The sequence below is a fragment of the Cryptotermes secundus genome, unplaced genomic scaffold (assembly GCF_002891405.2).
Source record: "Cryptotermes secundus unplaced genomic scaffold, Csec_1.0 scaffold792, whole genome shotgun sequence".
Classification (NCBI taxonomy): Eukaryota; Metazoa; Arthropoda; class Insecta; order Blattodea; family Kalotermitidae; genus Cryptotermes; species Cryptotermes secundus.
In genome coordinates, this window is record NW_019725425.1 from 13,836 (window position 1) to 26,549 (window position 12,714).

The 12,714-nt window shown below is 36.8% G+C and overlaps 1 protein-coding gene across 6 annotated transcripts in view; it reads right to left on the reverse strand.

Annotated features, from left to right (window-relative positions):
- Positions 1-2,858: 2,858 nt before the first annotated feature.
- The window catches only part of LOC111863405, a 64,741-nt gene continuing 54,885 nt past the window's right edge, over positions 2,859-12,714 (reverse strand). For 4 of the 6 annotated variants that reach the window (XM_023849703.2, XM_023849704.2, XM_023849701.2 and 1 more), the window contains exons 9-12: positions 10,625-10,897; positions 10,274-10,543; positions 9,442-9,453; positions 2,859-3,265 (exon numbers count right to left, since the gene is read on the reverse strand). In XM_023849703.2, the coding sequence (XP_023705471.1) occupies positions 3,092-3,265; positions 9,442-9,453; positions 10,274-10,543; positions 10,625-10,897 (729 nt within the window). In that variant the 3' untranslated portion in view covers positions 2,859-3,091. Of the gene's footprint in view, positions 3,266-9,441; positions 9,454-10,273; positions 10,544-10,624; positions 10,898-12,714 lie in introns of those variants that run through there. The other 2 variants (XM_023849702.2, XM_033751045.1) reach the window with 2 other exon arrangements.

Here is a 12,714-nt window from a genome sequence, read left to right on the forward strand (position 1 = left end):
CTGATGTCTATAACATGAATACTAGACAAAAATATAACTTCCACCTACCCTCATCAACTTTATCAGTATATCAAAAAGGAGTCTACTTTACTGGCATAAAAGTGTTCAACAATCTGCCACAAAGTATTAAAAACTTGGGCAATGATACTAAAAAGTTTAAATCAGAGTTAAAGAATTATCTACATGCTCATTCCTTCTACTCTTTAGATGAATACTTCAATGTAAATAGAGAATGATGTAAAATTAAGTTATATTAATTTTTAAGCTAAAATTGCCTGTACTTATGTATGTAACCTTTTGACTTGTTCTGTATCCAAAGGTACTAACCTACTTAGGATTTATAGAATGTAAATAAATTCAATTCAATAGCCACATTAACATTTTATGCAACAAGTGAGTGGGTTAATAATGTGCCTCACAAATGAGTGGAAATACACAAAGGTCACCATATTTATCATGTGATGGTAATATAGATCGCTGTGGTCGCAGTGCAAAGGGCAAGAAGGCCCCCTTATACACTATTCAAAATGCCATGATTCTGTTCTGACTTAGAAGTTTACTTTAACTACCAGATGACATGAGCATTACACCACAGAATTCTCCCATGTAACTGGAGATTTAAAAAATCCTGATACAATGAAGTACTTCAGAAATGCAAGAATTCTGACACTGATCAATTTGAAAGCACTGTAAGATAATTACTAAATGATAACATGAATGAGAATAACCTAGTAAGTGAATGTAAGTGGATCCTGTTTCACATATCTTCAAAATCAAATATAACCAGATTGATCACAGCATGACTTCTGTACTGATTTTTCACTCTGCTATCCTTGAATTCAATCAAAACAATCACAGCCAACTAACTGGTTAACGGATTAAGGCTAAAATTTCTGTTCTGAAAAGTGCAGAATGCATTCACCAGATGGCAATCAATCAAATATTATGGCACAAAGGGACACATGATGTTTTGGATGCCAAACAGCTATGCAGTCCCTTTGAAACAATATACCTATGTCCAAAAAGTATCCGACTTTATTTTTTTTCCACAGTAAGTAATGGCCAAAGGGGTGGGGAAACTGAGCATAGTGGTAGAAGGGACTTTCATGCGCGTGCGTGATTTTTTGCTGACTCGCAACAGTGCCTGATGTGTCTGTGGCTACCAGATAGCAAAGTGGTGTAACATGTGTTCGTTGCATTCTCGTTTCGCTCAAGATGACAGAACGCTTTGAGCAGCAATACTGCATGAAGTTTTGTCAGAAACTTGGGGATACCCAAACGGAAACAATTTGCAAAATTCAGCGGGCTTTCGGCGATGATGCAATGGGGATCACTCAAATTAAAGAGTGGTTCAACCGCTTTAAACATCGCTGTATGTCGGCGGACAGCGAGCAGCATTCCGGGAGACCGTCAATGCTGATGTCATTGAAAAAGTGCGGACACTGATCATGGAGGACCGTCGTTTGGCCATCCGTGAAGTTTCTGATGAGGTTGGGATCAGCAGAGGTTCCGCAAACACAAGTTCAACTGAGGATTTGGGCATGTGAAGAGTGGCAGCAAAATTTGTGCCCAAGGTGCTTTCACCGGAGCAGCACCAACTCCGTCTTGAGGTCACGAGTCGTGGGTGTATGGATATGACCTGGAAACCAAGGTCCAGGTGTCACAATGGAAGCATCCAACATCCTCGAGGCCCGAAAGAGCATGACAGGTTCGGAGCAACGTGAAGGTGATACTGGCTGTTTTTTTTTATTGCCGGGGTGTTGTGCATCATGAGTACGCTCACTAGGCCAGACTGTCAATAAGGAGTACTACCAAGAAGTCCTCCACCATCTTCGTGATGCAGTTCGGCGCAAGAGACCGGAGCTGTGGGACGCACGCAACTGGCAGCTGCATCATGACAACGCCCCAGCTCATTCATCACACCTGATCCAGGGTTTCCTGGCCAAGCACAGCATTCCACAGGTTCGCCAGGCTCCCTATTCTCCTGACATGGCTCCTTGTGATTTCTGGCTGTTCCCGAGATTGAAGACACCGCTAAAAGGCTGCCGTTTTGACAGCTGCAAGGACATCATACAGAATGTGACAGTGCAGCTGCACGCCATTCTAAAAGAAACCTTCCAGAATTGCTTCCAGTAATGAAATGACTGCTGGGCTAAATGTGTGAAGTCACAAGGGGCCTGCTTTGAAGGCGATTAGGTATTGTAACCACCCAGATACAGAACTTTTTTTCCTGGCCCAAGGTTGGATACTTCCTGGACAGAGTAGTATATTAAAACAGAATAATAACTCTGTCAATGATGCTAGGTTTAAAGAATCTTATCATGTTTTAGAAGCACATATGTATGAAATAAAATTAATTTTGGCAACTTAAGATTTATTTATTTTGATTTCCAAAATAAAAAATAAAATGTATTTACAAAAATATGAAATACTTGTTTTCCCACTAGTATATAATAGTGTCTTACATTTAAATTCTTAATGTAAGTAGAGAGAAAGCATTCTATCATTTTAAAGTTAACCACCGGAATCTCACTCGAAAAGTAACACAAATATCTTACACTCAACTGAAAATAAATACTACAAATCTACATAAAATCCTGAACTTCATTATATAGGACCATTAGTTCTTATGTTAAATTTTGCATCATGGTCATTAAAACAATGAACAGTCACTGAGATTGAAGGAAAAAACCCAATCCCCTTATCTTCAGATACATGCAGATACTAAAAATTAATCACTAAATCACAGTTAATATTACTGCATTTGGCAGCAAATAAAGTGTAACAGAGTTGCACTGTATAAGAGTTCCAATATTTAAAGCTGATATTAACAATACAACATTAAACTTCAGTTGTGCTATTTTACATGACAGTACTTAATGTTCATAGAGGGATGTTTTGTAACTGACATAATACTGCATATAAATGAATAACATCTATTTGTACAATATTAAGTGATCAACAATCTAGCATCATACCAAACAGACATATTCCCAACCACTTATTTAGAATACTCTGAATGCTACCACTGCTTCAGATATACCATGATCTGTTGTTGAGACACTGGATGGTGCTTGTTACATCAGTTTCTTCACTCAACCAGCACATTGTAGTGTCGATCATCTTCTGCGATAAGAAAAACTTTAGGCCAGTTACCTTCGTTCCAATCAGGATATGAGCATATAAAATCCTCAGTTCCAAAGGCCACAGGTCGTATGACTCGTAATGTCACTCCAAGCATGTATCCCAGAAGAAACATCTCTACCTGCAAATACATCATTCAAATTTCAGTCTCATATTAGACATACTCAAATTGAAGTAGAAATAATCACAGGACATAACGTATTCCTTTCCTATGCCCAAAGCTGCCATTGCATGCATACAGCATGTTCTGCCTTTCAGAAAACAGGGAAAAGTAAGTCACTTCATGTAGAATTGCACATCATCCCCCATTTCCTGGACAATTCCAATACATCATACAGCCAATGGATATTTACCTGCTAACATAATTCAGAAGACATTCATGAGTGCCAAGTTTTCTTTCTATGACAATATCAGAAAATGTGTGCATCTTGATTAATGTTATCTACTGTCTTGGGTTTTGCAGGATAGTCCCATTTCATTAATATAAATTACATTATAATCAGTTAATTGAAACTTCTATAACAGAATAAAAACTAACTGGAATATCATAAGAAACGCATTTCATTAAGTCTTAACAGATCCAATCTCATGCCTTCTTCATTTAAAATGGATAACATGAATTTTCAGTTTAAAGCTGCAGCTGATGTTTTCAATGAGTATTTTCTGAATATAGCAGATAATTTACAAACACATATTGATAATAGTAAGTCACCTCTTGGATCATTAAAGAATGCTTATCAGACTGTTTTTCTGAGTATGAAAGTAATTCTTGTAACTAAAGGAGAAATTATTAGTATAATTTGTTCCCTAAAATCATAGAAGTCTTCTGGCTATGATGGTATCACATCAAAAATATTAAAATTGTGTAGCATTGCTATAAATGAGCATTTTTCTTATATTTACAACATGTCTATTATGACTGGCGCATTTCCTTATCGTATGAAGTGTGCAGTCATGAAGCCTTTGTATAAAGCTGATGTAGCAAACTACAGACCTATTTCTATGTTGATTGTATTTAGTAAAGTTTTAGAAAACACTATGTATCATAGATTAAATCAGCATCTACAGGTAAATAATATATTGGTGCAGTAACAAGTTGGTTTTAGGTGAGACTTATCAACTGATCGTGCTGCTTTTTCACTTACCACTGACATACTTCAAGCCTGGAATGATAAAACTTCTAACTGCTTGGATATTTTGTGACCTTGCCAAGGCGTTTGATTGTGTTAATCTTGAGATATTTATATCCAAATTAGAGTATTATGGTGTTCAGAATTGTAATTTAAATTGGTTTAAATCCTATCTATTAGAAAACAGATAGTGCATCTCAGAATTGATGATGACCATGATTATTTCTCCAAATGGAAAGAGTTAAGCAAGAGGTTTCTCAGGGGTCGGTTTTAGGACCACTTCTGTTTATCATTTATATTAATGACTTGCCAATATGCATCAATAAATTTGCCAATGTTTTTCTCTTTGCAGAAGACACCAGTATTTTGGTCACTGGAAAAAATCACGGTGCGCTTAAGCACAAAGTTGTGGATACCTTGTCTCTCATTGTAAATTGGTTTATAGCAAACAAGTTGGTCTTAAATATTAACAAAACTAATATTATTAATTTTGCTCCTAAACAGTTTGCTAACTCTTTGCTGGCAGTATCCTTTGGAAACATAAAAAATGAAGTCCCTGTGATAAATTTTTTTGGGTATACAAATTGGTAATAAATCAAATTGGAAGAGTCACGTGGAATACGTCCTTCCTAAGCTCAGTTCTGCTATTTTTGTAATTACGAGTTTATCTTATTTTATGAATTTCAAAACCCTGTGAATGGTGTATTTTTCTTACTTTCATTCTATCATTAAGTGTAGAATAGTCCTCTGTTGGAATTCAACTAATAATTCTAAAATTTTTAAATTACAAAAGAAAGTAATAAGGACCATACTGGGAGTGGGGCCCAGAGACTCATGTAGAAGTGTTTTTAAGAAATTAAATAGTTTACCATTGTCATGTGAATATATTTTTTCTTTGATGTTGTTTGTGATAGACAAACTTTAATTGACGCAAGTAAAGAGGTTGGTCTAGAAGTAAACACTGAGAAAACTAAGTATATGTTACTGTCTCGTCACCAAAATGCAGGGTAAAATCATGACATAAAGAGAGGAAACAGATGTTTTGAAAATGTGGCACAGTTCAGATATTTGGGAACGATAACAGATTGACACCTGAGTCAGGAGGAAATTAAGAGGCAATTGAACTCGGGTAATGCTTGCTACCATTTGGTCCAGAACCTTTTTGTCTTCTCGTCTGCTGTCCACAAACATAAAAATTAGAATACAAAACAATAATTTTGCAGTTGGTTTTGTATGGGTGTGAAACTTGGTCTCTGACATTAAGGGAGGAACATAGACTGAGGGTATTTGAGAACAGGGTGTTGAGGAGAATATTTGGACAAAAGAGGGATGAAGTGACAGGAGGTTGGAGAAAACTGCATAATGAGGAGCTTCATAACTTGTACTCTTCTCCAAGTATAATTAGAATGATCAAGTCAAGGAGGATGAGGTGGGCAGGGCATGTAGAACGAATGGGGGAGAAAAGGAATGCATATAGGATATTGGTGGGAAAGCCAGAAAGAAAGAGACCACTGGGAAGATCAAGGCATAGGTGGGTGGACAATATTAAAATGGATCTTAGAGAGATAGGATGGGATGGTATGGATTGGATTGGTCTGGCTCAGGATAGGGACCAGTGGAGGGCTTTTGTGAATATGGTAATGAACCTTCAGGTCCCATAAAATGCTGGGAAATTCTTACGTAGCTGCAGAATTGGCCGCTCCTCAAGAAGGGCTCAGCTCCATAAGTAAGTTGTTTGTGATAGATAATCAAAATAATTTCTGTTCAGGTTCAGAGGTTCATGGCCTGAACACTAGAAGCAAAAATGAAATTTATATTCCAACTTCAAATATTTCTGTTTTCCAGATGGGCACTATGTTTACTGTATTAGGTTATTTAATAGATTGCCAAAGACCATTCAAAGTCTTAAGGCGCATCCACATCAGTCGTGCTTGGGCTTGTTGGGAGCCCCGTCTGGCTTTTACTTGTGCTAGTAAATCCTCGTCCACACTTCTTCAGTTGCTCGCCAGGCTTTGGCGTGTGAGGATCCGTATATTTACTCATTGTGTGTATAGGCTGTAGTCATATTTTAATATATTGGCTATAGTTCTTAAATTAAAAATTTTAAATTTGCTTGTCTCATGACTTGTCATATCGTCCACATTACTCACAAGCATAGTGAGTCACACGAGCACAAGTAATGTGGATGCACTTTTAGAAAGGATAGAATCAGTTTTAAAAATAATTTTGTATTTCAGCATCCTGTTGCATGTATTTAATTAAATGTCTAAACACTAAATGGTGAATATTTTAATAATTGTTGCATTATTGACGGACTGCAATACAGAGACATTTATTTAAAAAAATTTATTTTCATATCTCATGAATAACTCATTTTATATAGTTGATGAATTTTTGGAGCATACAGTAAATAATTATTTAATTAAATGTCTAAACACTAAATGGTGAATATTTTAATAATTGTTGCATTATTGACGGACTGCAATACAGAGACATTTATTTAAAAAAATTTATTTTCATATCTCATGAATAACTCATTTTATATAGTTGATGAATTTTTGGAGCATACAGTAAATAATTAGTTGCAGTGTTTGTTTAGCTTTGTATTGTCTTTCTGCTTTGTTTGTTTGTTTGTTTGTGTTATGCTTGTGACCAGTTTCATGTCCATTGTATTTTGGTCTTGTGAAATGTAAAATATATGTATGTATGTATAGTCTATTTTCTCTTGTGGTGGTGAAGTAATTCAAATACATTTCCTGGGGAAAAAGGGAGCCATCCTTCTCAGCTTGTGGTGAATTTTTATTTTAATGTAAGGTTGTGGTATAGTTTGTATGGCTGTACATCTGCTGTTGGAATTTAAGTGGATGTATCCCTGTATTATTACTGCTATACACATTTTTTATTTGTAAATATGTTACATAACAAATATTTTAATATCCTTTTCTGGCAGCTTACTTGTGTAGTGGCATCATGAGATTTTACATTTAAATGAATTTCTTTGATTCACTGCAATTTGATTAGAATGTTAACTTCATAATTACTTGAATTTATCACTTGTTTCTTCAAGTTTCCTGACATCATATACACATTCTAAAGCATTAAATACAAATATAAAGAGGCCCTCTGGGTATTCAGCTTTGGAAAAGGAACACTAGCTGCAGTTTGTATGCCTCAGATGACATAAGAAAGACAGTTGCTTTCCAGAACCTAACAGGATCCAATAAAATCTGAAGCCAAATAATCTCAACCAGCACGAAATCCAAATCTGATATATCTGGACTGTAACTATATGTCAAACTGAATGTCTGCCAGAATAAACATGGTCAGAACAGAATTATAACAAACCAAAACAATAAGACTTCAAGTTCTCATGACAGTGACTGTGTATAAATCACTGTATTTATGGATGTGACACCATGCAATTTGATAGAATGGTACCAACATTTGGAGGAGCCTCCTGACTTTGTCCTACCCTGTGGATGGAGGCAGAAGACTCCTGCAAAGTGATGTCTAACATAATGTGTGGTGCCATCCTGAATACGGTAATCTTTAAACCACAACGAATACCATTAAGTGAAAAGGTAACATTATCCCTGGATTTAATTAATTAAGCACCATGCCATGAATATGTATGGGGAAGTTGAGGTATAGTGCCACCATTCTTAACCTTTGCACTAGAAGGATACGAGTCACTAGTTGCACATCCCTGCCACTTAACCCCAGGGGAAACACCTGGTTCCCATTGGATAGGAGACTGGATGGGCCCCAGAGCCAGGCTGGACATTATGGAGAAGAGAAAAATCTCTTCCTCCTATCAGGAATTAAACTCTGTCTCCTTGGTTGTCCAGAATATGAACTGACCAGGATTAAATCCAAACAAAAATAACCAGAACTGGTGAGTTTGAACTAGAGCTAAATAATGGAATGGAACTGAAAGGAGTATGGAATATGTCCTAATATAATCAGAACCAAAAAGGTCAGTATGATCTGATTGATTCTACATGGATATCTATAGGAGTATATGAGTTTATTCACAGGGTTCAATTTTTGTTCCACAGGTGGTACCAGTAGTATGTGTGTATTGCAATAACATGAATGTCTTAAAACTATTTCCATGCATTGGGTGATTATAAATTTTGTCACTGGGTTGGTTTGATCATTCCCCCCCTTCCCCACTTCCTCTATACATGCCTATACATGCATTTCAGTAATTTTATTGTACATTTTCCTATTATCTGCATTGCATTGCATTGCATGTAGTTGTAGTTATACTAACATAAGCTGTCCAGTGATTTTGGTTAGTTCTTTCCAATGGACCCCACAGAGCATGTGCCTCCTATACTTTCACCCACATTCCTTAGAATGCTGGATGATGGACAAGGCCAAAAAACATATTTCCTTGTGTTACACACCATCCCCAGAAAACTTCAATCTACCCCTATACCATGTTTTCATGATACACAAGTTAAAAAAAAAAGGTAAAGTTGTCCCTGTGCTCAATGAATAAGCACTATGCCATGAAGGCGTATGGGGCAGTGGATATTTTGACCTTGGCACTAGCTGGAGGTGAGTGGGTGAGTGGTGAGCTTCATGACCCTGCCGCTTTACCCCCCCCCCTCCAAGACCCATTGGATAGGAGGTTGGGTGGACCCCAGAGCAAGTGTGGACGATTTGGAGAAAATTCTTGACCCTACCAGAACTTGAACTCTGACCCCTCAGTCATCCAGCCCATAGCCAGTCGCTATACCGGCTGAGCTACCCCAGCTCCTGTGAAAACGAGAACCATGTTCCCCCCTGAAAGGTAGCATCCATCAGAAATTTATCCAGAAGCAGGGGTATATAAATTATGTCAGTTAATATATTAACTTCACAGATTTCCACATATTCAAAATGGTAAGAACTTATATAAATTGCCAACTAAGAATATTTCTAAAAATTCAATTCAACAATCATAACATTCTAAGTCTGCAATTCAAAATATTTAATTCTATTTTGACCATAAACTTTTACAATGTAAGTGAATACGATACATTGTTCATGCATGCCTTGATGCAAGCAAATGAAATTAATATTCTCTGATGTATTAAAAATATTCAAATGCAACAAAGTAGGGGTAAACATGCCAAAATTAACCTGTTCTATATACTAAGCTAAGCATAAAACTCACCTTTTCCCAGTCCTGTTTTTTGGGTTTTGCAAATGGAGAAGGGAAACAATAATGAAGTATTTTACCTATACCAAATAATAGTTGCATTTAGTATAAATATCCTTCATATTCAGAATGAATAAGTTCTAAGTTTTAGTTTTCACTTGAGGATTGAAGAACTGGTGAACACTAAATGGCTGTCATTTGCTATGTAATAATACCAAAACAGTAAATGGCTCAAAACACAACAAATATTAACACATAAGAAAAGCTCATAAATTAAAATACTGTGTTGCACATAAAGAATGCTAAAAATTTAACTCAAAGCCCTGTGAGTAGTATTACATTTGCTTTCAAAGTTAAAGATTGATTTTTGTGCCAGAAAACTTGAATAGCTACTTTTGTCAGCATGGCACACTGTTTCTAAATGTCTGATACATTGACCCACTTTCATTAAACTATAAGGGAATTCAACATATCACTCTCTGTTTCATACAAAACGAGTTTAAAATATTTTTCTTCATATTTCTGTAAGATTAAATCTGTCCATACTGCAATATATGTGTCTATCGTTTTAGTGCTTTTACATTCTCTTATGACTACCTCCTTATATATCATAAACATGCTGAACAGTTTCTGCTGTTAATTCAGTGACATTGTGCAACTTACTACTGAAACCATCCATACAACTCATATATAACATATATTAATAGCAGCTGCAGACACGAAGAAAATTACACGTGGCAACTTGAAATAAATAAATAACCACTACACACTTCTACTTTAACATGAAGGGACATTAATGAATTTACAATGAGGACAAAACTACTGGAAAAGGGAAACAGCAACATACCTGCTCCAAACCACCAGAATTTCCAATGTCACACAGATGATTGTTCATGAGATGTTTAGGTGTCTCAGAAGTATCACGCGCAAACATGAGTGAAGCAAACAGAGGCATGTTATCAGATCCACTACTGTGTCCTTGATAGAGTTCCATAGCACACTGTAACATGTGGAGTTTCACAGCTTCTACCACATGAAGGTCTAATGTAGGATCAGAATTGAGCAATGTGGCCAAAGTTTCTTCTCGATCTCCATTTGTTGAAGATAAGAGGGATGCCTGAACATAGAATATGAAAGGTTTGTAATGCTACAAAAGTCAGCCAGTAATCAATTTTATACATCTCTAATGCACTCTTACCACATTATCCAAGTTCTGAAGACAAACTGCCATCCCATGCAGAACATTGTTACCATGATATGGCAGGCGACCAGCAAATGTCCAGTCTTGCAACCATCTACAGTCCTCATTGCTGATGGCATTTGACAGATAGTGGAAAGTTTTTTCACCACTGGGAACATTAAGTCCCTGAGCCAAGGTCTGAAAGATGGCAGCACGCACACCACAATAGTTGTCCCCTCGGATCCGGCGTAAATGTTGGAGACCAAACAGTGAAGGAATCTTTGAATAGCCCTGTATTACAAAGAAAAAGATGAAGAAAATAATTTACTTCTTATTCATAAACTTCATCAAACATACATATAACTTAAATGATAACTTTGTAAACTGTTTCTTTCTGATGAAACTTCAGGAAGAACAGATTTCTTTGAAAGGACTCAAAACAAAACCATGAAAATCCTCAATGACTTCGAAGAACATGAAGATCCCTGAGTGATTAAAATAGGACTATAACAGGATTGGGTCATATACTTTTCACATCCTTTTAGATGATGATAATCGTTGCCTTTTCAATATCTTTCAACTCATGGCTACTTAAATATGTATCACACATCATTATGAAATCTACAAGTCAATTAATAGCCATCAGTTTTAAACATTTTTAACTACAAAGAATTGGGACAACTTAGGTGTTGAACATTATCCATTGTCTGGCACTCCAAAGCAGTTTCTCGACTTCTGGGGCTGTGACCCGGTACCTCATCCTATAAAAAAATTACTGGGCCGTGGTCTGACAAAGGTTCAGAACCACTGCTTTAAAGGACACAGTATTTTGGAAACTGGCTCCTTTCTCCATCCTTGCATGAAAGGGTGGGAGACACGTACTCTGTTGGATTCGTTAGGAAGAACTAACCTAAGTGATTCACATTTCAAAATGTTGTGCTCTTGAAAATACCAGCTGATGAACTAAGTCCAAGAATTCAGTAATTTCAAGTGTTACACATAACCATCAGAGCCCCTTATGACTGAGTTACACAGAGATGACTTAAACCAATTTTCTCTAGGAGTAGAGGGTATCTGTGAAACAAATTGAAAATGCAACAAAACTGCAAAACTAGAATTTGATCCTAACACTGAAACTGAATCCTATAAAATAAATAATGCAAAACTGTGTCTGTGTGACAGCATATTCCAGCATACACTGACATCACTGAAGTTGAAGACATAAGTAAACACAAGTTTTGAGTCAAAGAATATTGAAAGGGGATTCACTGAATTTCATAAATATGACTTCCTTTACATAATTTAATATATTTTCATAGGAAATGTAAGGTTCTGCTTCCCACTGCAGTGGCCTGGGTTCGATCCCGGGTCTGGTCAAGTGGGATTTGTGGTGGACAAAGTGGTGCTGGAGCAGGTTTTCTCCAAGTACTTCGGTTTCCCCTGCCAATCTTCATTCCACCAATTGATCCACAATCACCCTCACCTATAATCTGGGGCTAGTACAATAGGCCAGAAGTGGCCGCAGTACAAGGGACTTAGTCCCACCCCACTAGCAATAAAAAAAAGTATCAAGATTATGGGCTTCTGGGATGTGAGGCCTTGTAGTTTTGTAGATGGCTGCCATACTTCAAATGAACTTACTGCTTCCGCCTTGAGGGGCAGAAGAGTCTTCTATCCTGAATACAAAGGCAGCATATTCCTCCGAAATGCTGTAACCCATCCACTAAATACAAGACATCACATGCTAGAAGAAGGTGACACTCCCATAACCGCACATTTCTTGTCACATTGCATTATGATAATGTAATGTAATTCATACTTTTATGAAGTTTATGAGAATTGTTAATGCAACAGTTGTAACCGCACCATGCAGGAACATCAACAATGTTGTTGATTTACATTCTTAATTACAATGTACTACATTTAAATGAACTGTATTACTGATAACAAGATGATACAGAATTGACTACAGCACCAGCAGACGCCAAGGACAACATCTGGTCTTTCTGAGGGACAAGCAAGCTGCAGGTCACTTGAAAACCCAGAATGGAGCAGGAAGTATCCCGCTGTGTTTTCTGGGGATTTCAATGCTTAACTTCGACGGTTCG